General features: G+C 40.6%; 1 protein-coding gene across 2 annotated transcripts in view; it reads right to left on the bottom strand.

Annotated features, from left to right (window-relative positions):
• Window positions 1-801: 801 nt before the first annotated feature.
• Window positions 802-16,549, bottom strand: part of ENKD1 (enkurin domain containing 1) — a 774,007-nt gene continuing 758,259 nt past the window's right edge. For both annotated transcript variants that reach the window (XM_044082974.1, XM_044082975.1), the window contains exons 7-8: window positions 4,248-4,384; window positions 802-2,188 (exon numbers count right to left, since the gene is read on the bottom strand). In XM_044082974.1, the coding sequence (XP_043938909.1) occupies window positions 2,028-2,188; window positions 4,248-4,384 (298 nt within the window). In that variant the 3' untranslated portion in view covers window positions 802-2,027. The remainder of the gene's footprint in view (window positions 2,189-4,247; window positions 4,385-16,549) is intronic.

The raw sequence follows: 16,549 nt of genomic DNA, 5'->3' as shown, positions 1-16,549 counted from the left end.
TTATCACTGACAATCAGATATAGTGACAAATGAAAAACAATCCACTTCACATGGCACTCCTGGACATGTCTAAGTATACTGCTGAGCTAATTACATGATATGCAATACAAGTATATCTGTTACATTTTCCCTCTTTTTCAACAATAATTACATTATACACATGTAGAAAAGCATGACAGGATCAAGGTCTGCAGCTAGCAGCTTGAAAGCTCTGAGTGGTCCTAAGTTCTACAACATTCTGTCCTACATGTCACTGAAGACAGACTACTTATCAGATCCTATGCTTTTTAGGTAACAGATGTGGCAAATTTTTCATACTGCATGAAGAAAGGAGCTCAAACTGCATGTGTGTCTAAAACCTAATGGGAATCGACAGGATATACACATCCTTATCAATCTTGATACAAGGATGCTGGGCTAGCAACAGCCATGTGAGAGAGCACACTGAAATCAAATATCCAAGCGTTCCACGTGACAGGGGCCATTTCAAAGTAAGATACAAGATCAGGGTTATCTTGGCATAATAGTCTCCACTACTCCATTCTTCCTTTCAATTAAAAATAAAGAAAGAAGAGATATGAAGAAGGAAAGCAAATTTAAGGTTAGGAGAAAACAATACATACTCAATAATGGAAAATGGTAACCTAAAGAAAAAATATTTTCTTTTGTTATACTGGCTGTAAGATTCTAGTTCATGTTTTTATGCTGTAAAGACTAAGCAAAATATCATGGAAACAAACTGGGAATCAAGGCTGACATTCACAAAAAAAAAATACCGGAGATGCCACAAAGAGCTGATAATATCAGTAAAATAAATGGTTTAATCCCAGTTTAACTGGTTATTGCACAAATGAAGCATGAAGAAACTGGAAAAAACACAACCCAAAATTATAAATGTTAAGAAACAGCCAAACTTAAAATCTGTGATTGTAAAAACACTGTAAAAAAACCTTCTGAAATAGAGAACTCGTTTAACAAATTTCAGGGGAAACAGAAAACAAAAATCATTTGGGCTTCACATAACTGCAAACACACAGTTCACCTACAGACAGGCAATACATTATTTAATAATTTAACACTATATCTCTGAAATCCTGCCCAGCTGTCTATGGGAACTTCACTGCATAACTCAAACTACCTTGAGTAATACTCAGTCAATGTAACGCATCTGCATTACAGTCCTGTAATATCAGTACTGTTTTTTATTAACAGTTTTATGTATTCCACTGTACTGCAGAATACCTGCAGTGATTTCAAAAAAGTTCAGTCTAATACAGAAAGATGAATGCATCCCCCCATGTTTTTAACACAGAATTCTTATACCTACTAGCACAGAATTTATGGGCACCTATGTCTCCAACCTGCTGTTCCCAATTTGACTTCTTGTAGAACTATCAAGTTATAAGAAAATTTAATCACCAAAGTGTTTAATAAAAATTACTTTATGAGATAATACACATTTCAATTTTTTTTTATTTCCCATAACATATGAAAAGTGTCTCTGAAGTCTTTAGTGCCATTTGAGAAAATTAATATGCAATGGTTGAGGTTCATGTGTGGCGTAGACAGAATATCGAGGACCTCATTTTTAACAGTCACACTAAACAGACATGTTTTCAGGTTTCAGAGGTCAACCTGATATTCCATTTTCTTGTTTCTCCGTGTCATAGTCCAGTTCCAAACTCACAACCTGCTTTTGTCCCCCAGAATCTCACTGACTCAAATCACACTGGCTTCCATTCAGCAGCAGGCAAATGGTATCACTGTTTACTGAAATCAACAGTAAGCTCTCTCATCCTAAGACTGGCACAAAGTAACACTAGTAAAGGAGGACTGTAAACTACCAGGTTTGCCTCCAGTAACAAGCTCTGTCCACCTTTTCTGTGTGGCTGGAAGGCTGTGCAAAAGGAAAGCTGAAGGGGGGTTACCAGACAGAAAAAAGCAGATACTGACAAAGTGTGTGGACAACTGTCTGTAGAACTGAACCAGATATATAGGAAGGAGTTCAAATAAAGAATTATTTAGTATTATGAGTCATTCTGGATGAAAACCTTGGGTCTTGAGAAGATTTTGATGGCTTCCTCGATTTCAGAAAGTTTTTTATCCAGTTGTGTCCGTCGATTCTGCATACTCAAGTTATCTGCTCGAACTGGGAGTGTCAGTAATTCCTTAAGAAGCTGCTGTTGGGCTGAACAAAAGAAAAAAAAAAAGGAAAATTAGCTCAGACATGGGGTAATTCACAAACAGCATTTCCTTAAACATTTTTTGGGCCTATGGTTTGGATGATTACTCTCAGGACTCCTAGTAGTAAATTACAGTCCAGATAATGGGAGGCAGTTGAACGGCCTGCTGATTACCAAACAAGAGGGCAAGCAAACTCATTGTACCCAGAATTGTACTTGCCCTCCTATTTTCCTCAACTTAAATACCCAGGTATGTTACGTGTCAGTGTGGAAGGCTAAGGTTCTTAGTTTTCAACACCAAACTGTGTCAGAAACGAAATGAAGTGATCTGCTGCAGCCAGAAACTAGTCAGCAGGAAAAGCATCAATCAACAGTAAAAGACATTGCCTGCAGCACAGAGGTTTTTTTGCAGCAGGTAACATCTGACTAGCTTACCCTCTTTTGACACCTTCCTGAGTGCCATACTCATGTGTGTTAATATGCTGGTCGGTTTGACCATATGAAATAGAAAAAAAAAAAAGAAGGCACTCAAACACTCAGAGATGTGTATGGGGTTGGTGAATGTTGTTGTCTCTCACTACTGTGACACCAATAGATTTTGAAAATGTATTTGAGCAATAGGTAAAAAATATGAACCCAAAGACAACCATTTTGCTTCAGTACTGCCAGCACGTTTTTATCTGTGTATCTCATTATTTACCTGCTTTTCAGGACATGCATCTTGTCTGGAAAAATATACAGTAGGATTATACAGGTATGGACTACTAAAGAAGCATACACATGCACATCTATGCCACACACATATGTATACTCCCCATGGTCATTATCCTTTATGTTAAAGGTCTCTCAGCCACACAAGCTAGCACAACATAGTTCTGTTAGACGGTCCAGGGCTCAAGGATATATGAGTAGCAATCCTCTAAACTCTATAAAAACGGCAAGGTTATAGAAAGCCCAGGCCTGCTTGCTGTACTACATGTATGGATAACTCCCTTGTTTATGTCCCATTAACTGTTCCCCTTCTTATTTTCATGCTGGTCATGTGGTCTCCCATAACAGTACTGGATAAGTCATCAAACATCTAAATGGGATTTGTCAGTGGAATGCTGCACATTATTACAACATGAAACTCAGTTCCAAAAATAATGTATGACTGGCAATCATATACAGTGACAAATGTAAAACAATCCACTTCACATGGTGTACCTGGATATTTCTAAGTATACATTTTAAGACAAATGCATTATATGGATTACAAGTATAGCAGTAACATTTTCCCTCTTATTAAACAATAATCATATTTACTTGCTTTTTATTATCTGCAAAACCAGCAGGACAAAACAGACTATTTTCAATGGTGACATCAAAGCAGTAGTGATCTGGTTAAAGTACTCAGTCTGTGAGTATCAAACCCGCATCTGTGTATCACAGGCTCTATAGCATACTGCCAGCTACTGTTAGTCTATATACCTTGCAGCAACCACCTGCTGACAAACCGGATGTAGGAAAGATGCTCCCATCCACTCCAACCATTCAGCAGGAATACAGTTTACTGACAGTAGAGGATGAGGCTGACAGCAACAGACCTAAACACCTTTAATAATTGTGATGAAAGAGCTGCAACACAACAGACTGTTGTCAAAGTAAGTGTTTTCAGGATCAGGCTTAGGAAAGACAACGGCTGTTATCAAAGGACAGTAAACATAATCCCTTTCCCTTTTACATCAAGCAGAGAAGAAAGTCCAGTATCATCTTGGCTACTTTTTTAGAATAACATAGACAAACATATGCAGGAGGCGTCAAAGATTCATAAATGACACACAGAGCAAGAGTCTAGTGATGACGTTCAAACATATGGCACAGCCTCTACTCACACTGGTACCTCAATTTTATATTCTGTCTGCTTTGCCACACTTTCATCCTAGCTGACCCTGGTGGACTACTTCCCTACATCAGATGTCAGCATTACCCTTAGCATTAACTCAAAGTGTAATGGACAACAACAGAAAACACTCATACGATTCCTGCATTAGCACCCTGCACCTGTGTGGTAAAGTTACCTACTTTGTTTTAAAGTGCTGAGTGTTTCTAGTCTTTCACTTTCTGGCATCAATGTATGTCCTGGAGGCATGCTAGGGTCCAGCGCATTCTTTCGCCTCTCCTCTGCTTCTCTGCGCCACTGATCCCTCCGTTCAAGTAAACTGTAAGAAGACAAAAGGTAAAATAGAAAACAGGCTGCAAAATGTAATCAAAGATGGACTCCCTCTCCTAAAATGCTTGCCCTGTATGACATTTTTACCTAGAACACATATCTGGCAAGCAGTAACAATCTGTACTCCTTTCAACGAGATAGAGGGGCAGCAAACATTATGCATCTCTTCCTAATACACATACGCTACCAAAGGGCATCAGTTCACAACCACTCCTATGTGGTACTCATATCCATACACAGTGCAGTAACCCACACCTATTCCTATATGGTACACATAACTTAGTAGGTGAAAATGTCCTTATACCTTCGTTATACTCTGAGAGAAAGCAGTATATGACAAATTCTCAGATTTGTTCCCAAATAAAATCATTAATACAGCACAGTATGGTAAAACAAAATAATTCTCACCTCTTATGATCAGCATCACTCTGAGAAATGTGAAAATACAACACAGAACTGTTTTAACACAGGCATGTCAATACTGCAACCTGTTGAGGATTGTTGTCATGGTATAAAATAGGCTACACTTTGACCAAGAAGGGAGTCTCTTCTAAATGATTAACATCTTTACTATTATTTTCTAGATTCCTGTCCTGTTAATGTGGACAATGTCTTGCTATTCTGTTCCTCTACTATATAGGGGCTTCTCTTGAAATTCTAAAGTAATTTTCAGGCTATAATATTAGGTCATACAGCCATAGAATATGATTAGCTTATATGCCTAACTTTAAAGGGAACAGAACAGCTGCAATAAGAATATTAATGATGGAAGTCTGTCTTTCTTTACTGTCATAATCTCTGAACAGATGTAAACACCTGATTTAATAACAGTGTTTTAGGACATTATGAAAATACATTGAAATTATATTTCTGACAGCTTTTGTATTTGTCACCCTGTTCAAACCTCTAGTACATATTTGTTCTGAACTACATTTTAAAAGTGGGTAAAAATAATAAAAGTGGCACCAGAGGCAAAGCGTAGGAAACATATAGAATAAAACTGTGTTAATAAAATACAAACTGGTTTAACAAATGAAAAACTTACCTCGACGCTCTGAGCAGGGGGGCAAGCCCCCCTGCGCCCTCCACATTCCCGCTACTTAAATATACCAACTCAGAGATCACACTTCAGTGCAGGAAAGGGAATTTTTTCTTAAATTTTTATTATATTTTCAATCTTTCAAACTTCGCTCATATGTTGTCGAACATATGAGGTTCAAAGTTTTGAAACTTCAAATACATAATATAGACCCGACTATAAAGTGTTTGTGTGTGTACTAGCCAAGTGAATGGCAAAGGTATTGCTTAAAATTATAGATATGGATCTGTGTAGTTTTGTGGAGGACGGGCAAACATCTGACAACATTAACAGAACAATGATGAAGCAGAAAAAAGTAAAATATAAAAAAATGCTACTGTTGGTGGGTCTTGAAGCAGTGAAACCATTTGATACAGTCAGCTGGGATTTTATGAGTAGGGCAATGGTTGCATTTGCATTCCTTGATAGAATAATAGGGCTAATCAGGAGGATATGTGAAGGGTCAGAAGAATTAAGGATTCAGGTGGGGTTCGGGGTTTGTCTAAGACGTGTTTAAAAACAATAAGGCAGGAGTGTCCTCTTCCCGTTTTGTTATTTACTTTATAGTTAGAGCTACTAGCAAAGACAATAAGGGCCTTACAAATTCAATGATATAAATGGCATGCAATCAAGAACAGTTAGAGCTTTATTTGTAAGTGATGCGATTTTCTACTTGAAAACTCCAAGCTACTATGCAGATTAGAATAGGGTGACGCAATAAGGGCAAGGACAGTGGAATGAAACTTCATGGAACAGATAACGCTGAAAAGCAAGAGATGATCGAAAACAGGCAGTAAAGCTAAATTTATGGGGTGAAAAATGCTGAGAAATTGGCCCAAAGATAGAATTTTCACAGTTAAAGACAAGTGCTTGAAGGAAGGCAAGCAAAAAAGGGAAAAAAAACAGGAGAACGACAATACCATTAGAAAGGAATACAACACCAGCAATTAGTGCAAAAAAGCTTTGTGAGGTAAAGTAAATAGTCTATGGAGACAAGTAGAAGAGCAACAAAGATGTAAATGGTAGGAAAGGAGCAAGTGTAAAGGGAAGGAACAGTGAGAATCAGTACGCAGAACAGAAAGGAAGAAGGGACAGCAGACATTACTATTCTGAATAAGAATGTGAAAGAGATACGGAAGAGCAGTGGGGAGACACTGAGACACAGAAGGGTTGAGGCAGAAATGGAAATGACTGCACTAAAGGAGATCAAGGCACAGAGACAATACATCTATGTCCCATAGTCCTGTGGAATCTGGCCAGTGTGCTTGTTGATCCACTGATGGAGATCACAGATGACCAGGTAGTGCAGAAGTGCATGAGAACTGGAAAACAGCAACAGTTTTGCCCTATATAAGGTAACCAGCAAGAAAAATTAAAAAAAAAATAAAAGCCAGAAGATGGTGGCTGTGAAAGTAATGCTCTGCTGAAAGACAACAACCAACATGGAAGACCTGAAGGATGTGCCAGTTAAATTTGATTCATTTTTATGAAAAGTTATACAAAGATATGACAGTGAAGTACCAGTAATCATGGTCTACTACCTGGACTTCAACAAGCCTCTGACTTTGTCCCTCACAGGCTGCTACTAGGAAAGCTAAAGGCGTTAAAAAGACAGGAGCAACACTGAGGAAGTGGACTACACTACAGCAGGACAGTAAGGGACACAGTTGTGATGAGAGGTTCAGTGACAGGAGTAAGGCATGTGAGTATTAGGGTACCAAAGGGGTCAAGGCATTCCTGGGTCTAGTGCTCTTCAGTTTGTTCCTTACAGACAAATCTGACAGAACTGGATCCACTAAAGATATGTCCAGCAATAAGGGATGGTGTAACAGCCTAAGGAAGGAAGGACTTCAACTGTGCAATAAAGTACAAAGATGGCAGCTGAGGTTCAGTACTGCAAAAAGATAGCCTCATGATGGCAGACTCCAGAAGAAATTATGTAAAATCTCTGCTCTGCCAGGCTCTGGCCAGCCCAATCCTTGAAGACTATACGTACTTCTGAAGGCCATAAAGGAAGAAGGACATCAGGTTCCTGTAAAAACACTTCCTGTGGAAAGTAGCTAGAAGGGGTGTGTAAGATGGAGGGAGATGGTATAACCAGAAACTAAAGAATCCTTCTCACTAGAAACCATAAGGTATAAAAGAAAATAATAAGTAAACACAGGATCACATTTGGGAGATATGAAGGGAACAGATAAGATGGGGAAGAAGGGGAGCAGGCTGCAGACTGTAGTAACCAAGTATTTAGTGGGTCTGTAAAAGTACTTCTTTATGGAAAGGGCTGTCGCTCCATGGACTAGGATGTGAGGAGTACAGGAAAAGAGAAGGATGCATGGAGAGAGGTAGAAAATACTTTCCCTATGAATGATCAACTTACAAATGAGTCAATCACACTAGACTGACAACATACTCTGTGTCCTATATTAACTGTCTAAATTTGTATTTTACAGGGCTTCAGATAGTTTGCACAGGTTTATATGAATGGAGTCCTTTGTGACTGGTTTCGAAGGTACAGCTATAATAAATCACCACAGAAGTAGTTGCCCGAGTATTGGGCTCACTGCTTAAGTAATAATAAAAACATGGGAATTCACCTCTGGTGGACATCTGACCAACTGTTTTGACTTTTAGAATTCTGGATGCCCCTGCATGGAATGCTCTTTTCCCCACTCTGAAGACATAATACTCTCAACAGCTAGACAAGGAAGAGTAGTTCACACCATTTTCTGTTCTTTGTAGTATGAGTGAAGTAGGCCAGCCCTATCAAATGCACCTGCGATACATGGCAGAGACAGAGGTCAGCTGTGATCCTGTAAGACCTCCGATATCCTAAACTGCAGACTCAACAGATAGATTAAAAAAAAACAGACACGTCGTAAAAAATAAATAAAAATGAAACGGCTAAAAAGACTGAAAAAGCTCAAAGGCTAAAAACTCTAGCATTCAGTAACAGTAAGCGCTTTGTCTATGAAACAGGACTTCATCAGACTGAATGAAACACAGCATAATCACTCTTAATATAGCAATTAAATCACATGACTTAATGCCTAAGGTAACTTTACAAAGGAAAGAAAAACAATCAAATGTATTTAAAAAGGAAGAACACATTGAGTCGTGACAATTGCTATATTAAGGGTGTTTATACTGTGTTTCATTCAGTCTGATGAAGTCCTGTTTCATGGACGAAAGTGCTTACTGTTACTGAATGGTTGAGTTTTTAGCCTTTGAGCTTTTGCAGTCTTTTTAGCTGTTTTATTTTATGAACAGAGAGATAAGACATACAGTACATAATGACATGCTCTCTTTCTTTTTTTTTTTTTTTTTTTTTTGTAAGGTCGGCATGAAGGCAGGGTGGGAGGAAGTCCCTAATACACATGCAATATGCTCAACATATGGATTGGGACTTCCAAAATGTCTGCAAACTGATCAACAGCTTAAATTCAACTCTCCCATTGTGAAAAAAAGACACTGAGAAAATGCAGCCAAGATATTGTCAACCTTTCTTAAACAAGAAACACCTTTATTAAATTATCATTTATGACACAGGCAGTCATACATTTATATACATGAAAACAAACAATTCTGACATATTTTCAGTTAGAGACATTATACATCCCTTATAACTTATTCAGCCATTTGTCAGTCAAACAGTACAAAGCTCATTCAATTTCTGCCTTCCCTTAAACCTCATTCCTCCTTCAAAACATTATTCTGAGTGTATTGTTCCCACAATTTCCATTTTGCTATGTAATTTGTTCCGATTCTTTTGTAAAGATTCCACCTCCAGTTGGTTTATCTCTGTTACTTTACTCACTACTTCTAGGACAGTTGATTTAGACTTTGATTCCATTTTCTAGTAATTGTTTTTTGGCAGCCACCAGAATTAAACTCAAAAAGGCCTTACTATGTATAGGCAATTCTGATTCTGTATCATAGCTGAAAAATTTTCTTAATTACTCCTATTTGCTCACTCAGTATTTGTGTTACAGTAATCTGTAAGGAATTTTTAAAGTCAGATAACTCATTATACTCCCAAATATATGTTCTCAGTTGCCTCTTTCTTCCCCATCACACCTCCAAAATTTGCAATCTGCCTGAGAAAAAATTCTTTGGAGTCTGCTTGGGGTATAAAAAACATATGCAAACACTTCCAACCAACGATCCTAAATCTTCTAGATGATGTTGCATATTTGGGAGCCATACACATATCCCCCATTGTTTCTTTGTGAATTTCTTATCCAGTATCTCTTCCCAATCCTTTCTAAATTCTTCTTATTGGTTCCTATACTTACCAAGCAATATTTTATATGCTCAACTAATTATCCTTTTTTAACAGCACCGTCTGTTCTAGATTCTACTAAAAACTCTTAGGATTCCCCTATTCCTTTCTCTTTGCCTATACTTTGATATCAATCCTTGCTAGGAAAGGCAATCTCTAGCCTGTGGTCCAAATGCATTCTTGGCCTCTTCCCATCAGGGATATTGCCAACTTGAGTAAAATTCAGTTATTGGCTAGTAAGTACACTGCCTGGATGCCTGTAAAGTAAAATTAAGACAGCCTATAGGAAAATTAACTAGAAAAGATGATGCTAAAACACTGACTGTGAAGAATCCTGCATCTGTTCAGCAAAAAAATGGTTCAAGCTGCAGATTTGCTGCAAGACATGGCTCCCAGTAATGTAGAGAAAAAAGTAAGTCAAATGTGCTCAGACCTGATTAAAATAAGTGAAACCCTGAAGGAGCAGATCAACCCAAATAAACTACTGGAGAAAATGGAAGTAGCTTTAAACATACATTCAGATGGGTTGATAAAACTGCAAAAATAAGAGGTCAAAATAAAGATTAGGCTGGGTGAGTATGAGACTGCCCAAGAAAAAGAAATTGTGTCTTACCATAACGTTCCATCTGTATTGTTGATCCTCATTCAGTCATTACGCATGGGTATCGGTTCTGAGCTCGGAACCGAGCTGGCCATTTTCCAAGCTCACATCAGCTTCAAACTCTCGAGCTAAACTCTTACCCACAATCCCCCTCTCCCTGTTACCTCAGATTGAGTTTGCAAATTAAAGAAGGTAGAGGCTACCTCTGGTCAAATAACCTAAGAGAACTGGATGGTGAGATCCACTAGAAACCACAGGAGGGGGAAGTAGGGAGGGTTGTAATGACTGAATGAGGATCAACAATACAGATGGAATGTTACGGTAAGACATAACTTCCTTATCTGATATTGTTAATCCTCGTTCATTCCTTATGCATGGGACAGAGTCCCCAGCTACCTCGATTCCTGGCAGGCTCTCATGGAAGGATATTCCTGAGCACCACAGAACCGAAAGATGCTCTTCCCCTGGAGGTCAAATCCAATTTGTAATGACTGATGAAGGTATGGGGCGTACCCCAAGTTGCAGCTGCACAGATGTCATGTAAAGAAGCTCTGGCATGGAAGGCAGCAGAAGTTGCCACCAACCTTGTTGAATGAGCTTTCATGGTAGTAGGCAATGAGATATTACGTTGTGTGTAAATAAAGGTCACACAGTCCTTCAACCATCTAGCTAATGTGACCTTAGCAACAGCAGATCCTAATCTAGATCCAGAAAAGGCCAAAAATAACTGGTCAGATTTACGAAAGGGTTTAGTCCTGTTTAAGTAAAAACAGATTGCCTGTGTATATTTAGGGTATGTAGGAAATACTCTCCTCTGTTTGAATGATTGGGAAAGAAAAAGTACAGTTTTGTACCTACCATAAATGTAGATGTTCGAGGATCTACATTGCTGCAGTCATAACCTGTGGGTAGTCCGCTGTCCTTGGTCGGCCCGAATACCAAAGAGTTAGGCTGGCGTCGGTCATGAGCGCCCGGTGCTGACGTCAGTACGTAGTGGTACTTAAGCGCATGACCGACGCCATATCCTCAGTCTTTCTTGCCCCAGATGTCAGAAGGCTTTAAAAAAAGGAAAGGCCAGAGCCACAAAGGAGAAAATAACAATAATCCCTAAGGAACAATAACAACAACAACCACAACAACAACAACCCCAAACCATAGAGGGGAAGGAGGGAGGGAAAATAGGACTGCAGCAATGTAGATCCTCGAACATCTACATTTATGGTAGGTACAAAACTGTACTATGTTCTTCGTCTCACATTGCTGCAGTCATAACCTGTGGGTAGAATCCCAAAGCAAAGGAAAAGGGAGGCTGGCAAACTAAAAAGCATTAGGGGCTGCTAACATGCCCTGTAAGACTGCAGTGGCAAACCCAGCCCTGGACTTGGAGTAAAGAGGGAGATGGTAATGCTTAGTAAAAGTGTGAACTGAACTCCAAGTAGCTGCTTCCAAAATATCCTTAGTAGCTACACCCCTCAAGAAAGCAGTAGATGTGGCAGTAGCCCTAGTGGAATGAGGTCTAATCCCAGCAGGAACATTCTTCCCATGATGAGAATAACAAAAGGCAATACAATTAACAATCCACTTTGAAATAGTCTGCTTAGAAACAGCTTTCCCTTGTGAACTCAAAGCAAAAGAAACAAATAACTGTTGAGTCTGTCTGAACTCCTTAGTTCTGCTCAAACAGTAACGTAACTGCCTGTGTATATCCAAAGAATGCAATATTTTTTCTCCCTTATTTTGGGGATCAGCATAAAAGGTAGGCAAATGGATAGACTGGTTCAAGGCCACATTAGAAATAACTTTTGGCATAAAAGTAGGGTTAGTACGTAAGGAAACTCTATCCTTATGGAATATCAGAAAGGGTTCAACTGCCATGAGAGCCTGCAATTCAGATACCCTTCTAGCAGAAGTAATGGCCAACAAAAAGGCAGTCTTCCAAGTCAAAAACTTCAATTCTGACGTAGCTGCAGGTTCAAAAGGAGGCAAAGTAAGCTTCTCCAACACAAAATTGAGATCCCAGGAAGGAGTAGGAGCTCTACGTGGGGGTCTTATATTTTTTGCCCCTCTAAGAAATTGCTTAAACAAAGGGTGAGAAAATAAAGGAGGGTCACAATCATAGTGAGCAGAAATGGCTGCAGCATGAACCTTCACAGAGGAAAATGACAAACCCTTGTCTAGTAATTCAGTAAGGTACTGCAGTGTAAAACTCAAATTAGGTACCGAGACATCAAAGTCCTTTGTTGTGCTCCAAAGAAAAAATCTCTTCCATTTATCAGCATAAACCTTTCTAGTGCTGGGCCTCCTGGCTTCCAAAATGACATCCAAAACCTGTTGAGGAAGCTGAGAACCCACAGGCTCTAAAACTTAATTCGCCAGGCCGTTAGATGCAGGGACTGCACCCTGACATTGAGCAAATGACTGCTTGACTGGGACAACAAGTGAGGAAGCTGTGGCAAAGGCCAAGGAGGCTCCTGAATTAAACTCCTCAGCAGAGGATACCAGTGCTGTCGTGGCCAATCTGGTGCTATTAAAATCATGCAAGGCTTGTCCCGCCTGACTTTCAAGAGTACCTTGGTAAGGAGAGGCAGAGGAGGAAAAGCATAGACGTGAAGGTTGTTCCAACTGAAAGATAGAGCATCCACTTTCCAAGCTTTTGGGTGAAACATCTTTGTGCAAAATTTTGGTAGTTGGAAATTTAGAGGGGAAGCGAACAGATCTATGTCTGGAGTTCCCCAAGCCACTGTCAACTGTTGGAATACTTGAGGATCCAATTTCCACTCGTGGGGATCCACAATTTGTCTGCTCAATACATCTGCTAGGGAGTTCTGTGCCCCTGGCAGAAACCATGCTTGGAGAGTGATGTGCAAACTCAGAGCAGTCTCCCACAATATCACAGCTTGTCTGCAAAGAGGGTAAGAATGGGTTCCCCCCTGCTTGTTGATGTACCACATGACTGTAGTGTTGTCTGTTCGTATCAGCACCTGTCCTGGTTGAAGTAGGTCCTTGAAAGCCATCAGGGCAAACTGGACTGCTAACATCTCCTTCATGTTGATATGCAAATGCTGTAGTCTGGGAGGCCACATGTCTTGAATCCATTTCCCATTGAAGTGTGCTCCCCAAGCCAGGTCTGAGGCATCCGTCGTTATGATCTGACACGCCTCTGGTCGGGTCACAGAGAGTCCCTTGTTTAGGTGACATTCCTTTGCCCACCACAAGAATTCCTTTTGGATGCAAGGTATTATCTGAATGACAGTGTCCAAATCGTGGCAGTGTTGAGTCCATACACTTTTGAGATACCATTGTAGCTTCCTCATATGCAGTTTGGCATTGGGAAGTACCAGAATGCAAGATGCCATGAACCCCAAGGCTTGAAGGACTGTCCTTGCAGTCAGCCTGGACAATACTGATAATTGCTGGAAGTATAGATGAAGAGTTCTTTGTTTGTCCGGGGTCAGAAAAGCCATCTGAGAGGCTGTATTCAGTCTCACACCCAGAAAGCACATGTCCTGAGAGGGTACTAGACTGGACTTTGTTTCGTTCACAGAATACCCTAGGCACCTTAAAACTGCCATTACATACTGTAGATGTTGAAGTAACTTGTCTTTGTCTTGAGCAAGAATCAGGCAATCGTCCAGATAAGGATAAATTTGCATTCCCCTCAGTCTTAAGAAAGCTATTACAGGAGCCAGAACCTTTGTGAACACCCTGGGCGCAGTAGATAAACCAAAGGGCAATGCAGAGAACTGATAATGAGAAGTACCAGCTCGAAAATGCAGGAATCTCCTGCAGCTGGGCCTGATAGGAATGTGAAGATAGGCCTCTTTGAGATCCAGAGTTACCATCCAGTGATTTTTGCCTAGCAGAGGCAGAAGTTGCTGTAATGTTAACATCTTGAACTTTGGAATGTCTAGGTATGTATTGAGAATGGACAAATCCAGAATTGGCCTCCAAGTGTTTCCTTTCTTTGGCACTAGGAATAGACGAGAATAAAACCCTAGGCCTTCTTCTGACGGAGGTACCACCTGGATTGCCCCCATCTGTAAAAGCAAAGAAATTTGTTCCTGAGCCTCCAGCCTTTGCTGAGGAGGTACATCTGGCATGCCTTTGAAAGGAGGAAAAGTGTGAAAATAAAACTTGTAGCCTTGATTTATTATGTCCAACACCCATTTGTCCTGGGTGACCAAATGCCAATTTTGTTTGAAAAGTGCCAACTTTCCTCCTAGAGGAGCTGCCAGAAAAGAAGGATCTGGCAGCTGAAGATACAGGTCATTGGGTCTGTTTACGAAAAGGCTGACCCCTGCCCTCACCAGAAGATTGTGCAGGAGAACTCCAAGTCCTAGGTCTGAAAGAACCCTGAGCGTGAGCCCTGCCCCTACCACGTCTAGACCTGCCCTTAGACTGAAAATCCGAAGAAGGGTAAGACCATCCTCTTGCAGGCCAATTCCTGCTAAACTTAGGGGGCTGCACTTGCAAAAATTCCTTAACCGTCTGCATAGACTTAGCTTTGTCTTCCATCTTTTTCAAAACTGACTCCACAGAGGGACCAAAAAGAACTTCAGATTGAAGAGGAGCATCCAAAATCCGAGCTTTAACATGCTCTGACAAATTTTGATCCTTAAGCCAGGCATGTCTACGAATAACTGAACCAGTAGCAGCGACCCTGGAAGAAGCCTGAAGGGCATCAAAGCCACACTGCAAGGAATGTTTACCAACTTGATCTGAAGCATGAACCAAGTCCTGCAATTCCTTACACTCTATACCCTCAGATAGAGCATCTACCTTAGATTTTAACTGACCTAACAGAAAGTTCTGATACTTCAGCATATGAAATTTAAAGCCCTCATATCTAACGTAGAAGAGGTGTACACTTTTTTACCCCACCTATCCAACGCTCTAGAATCTTTATCCAAAGGAACTGGATTCTTAACCACCGAAGCCCTGACACCTTTAGGCCCTTGAATAATAGTTTCCGGGTCAGCTCTAGGACTCTTATACAAATATTTATGTGCCTCTGGAACTCTGTAATACCTGTCTTACTTGACAGGGGCAGGGGGTAAAGAATCAGGATTAAGGGAAGCTTCAGAAAAAACATCCTGAACAACATCTAAAACAGGGGGAATAGCCAAAGGTCTATGTTGTGGCAAAAACAAAAATTCCCTAAGCCTCTTACGAGAATCTGAAAAATCCTGACCTTCCCACTTGAAATGCTCCCTCATGGAATGCAAGGTTTCAGAAAAGGAAAAATCCTCTGGAGGAGAAGCAGAAGGACAGGAATCCTCTGCATCCGAATCTGAATAGGGAGGAAAATCCTGAATAACCTCAGCTGAGGACTCAGAGTAATCAGAGGAATGCTCCATACCCTCTAAATCTGTCTCCACCCTAGGCCTCTTCTCTGGACGGGGCATAGAACACCCCTGATCAAAGTAATCAAATCCTCTGCCATTTTCAACATATGTTTTTTAGGAACAGACCCCGAAGAACTAGGGCTATGGCCCGTACCAGAAAGACCAGGTTTAGCCTTAGCAGGGCCTTTAGAGACTGAAGTAGAAGGCCTAATAACCTTTTGTAAGGATGGAACCACAGAAACTTGAGAAGCACCCTCGGCCTGGCCTAACTCCTGAGAGGCCAACTCCTGTAACAGTAAAGGTTCCCCCTGGGATTCAGCCGGGACCTCGGCTGGATCCACAGATTCAACCGTAGATTCCATAGAACCGGCGTCTGCAACGGACGACTCATCCGGTTTTGACCTTAAAAATTTATCTTTTCGCTTTTTTGCGGTAGCGGGAGTCGGAGGATCCGACGGCATGTTGTAGTTACACCGCTTACCGAAAACCAACCTAGCACAGTCTAATCTGCGTTTAATGGTGCGCTTATTAAATCTAGCGCAAAAGCGACACCCGACTACGTCGTGCTCAGGCCCCAAGCAAGAAATACAGAGAGAATGATGGTCCCTATGAGGTATCTGTTTCCCACAAGAAATACAATTATTAACTTTTTCTGACATCCGGATTAACTGAGGCAAGAAAAGACAAAAATTTTCCCCAACGGGGTACTTAGCCCAACTTGGTCTTCGGTCTGAAACTCGAAAATAGAAAATTTCAGAATGCCGAACGGCACTTGCAAACGCTGCTTCTGCTTCGGACCACGCGGCAAGAAAGACTGAGGATATGGCGTTGGTCATGCGCTCAAGTACCAC

This window comes from Protopterus annectens, chromosome 9.part0 (genome assembly GCF_019279795.1).
Source record: "Protopterus annectens isolate FY-2018-M chromosome 9.part0, PAN1.0, whole genome shotgun sequence".
NCBI classification, from domain to species: domain Eukaryota; kingdom Metazoa; phylum Chordata; order Ceratodontiformes; family Protopteridae; genus Protopterus; species Protopterus annectens.
Note: the sequence above shows the minus strand (reverse complement) of the source record. Positions and strands in the feature narration are given on the sequence as shown.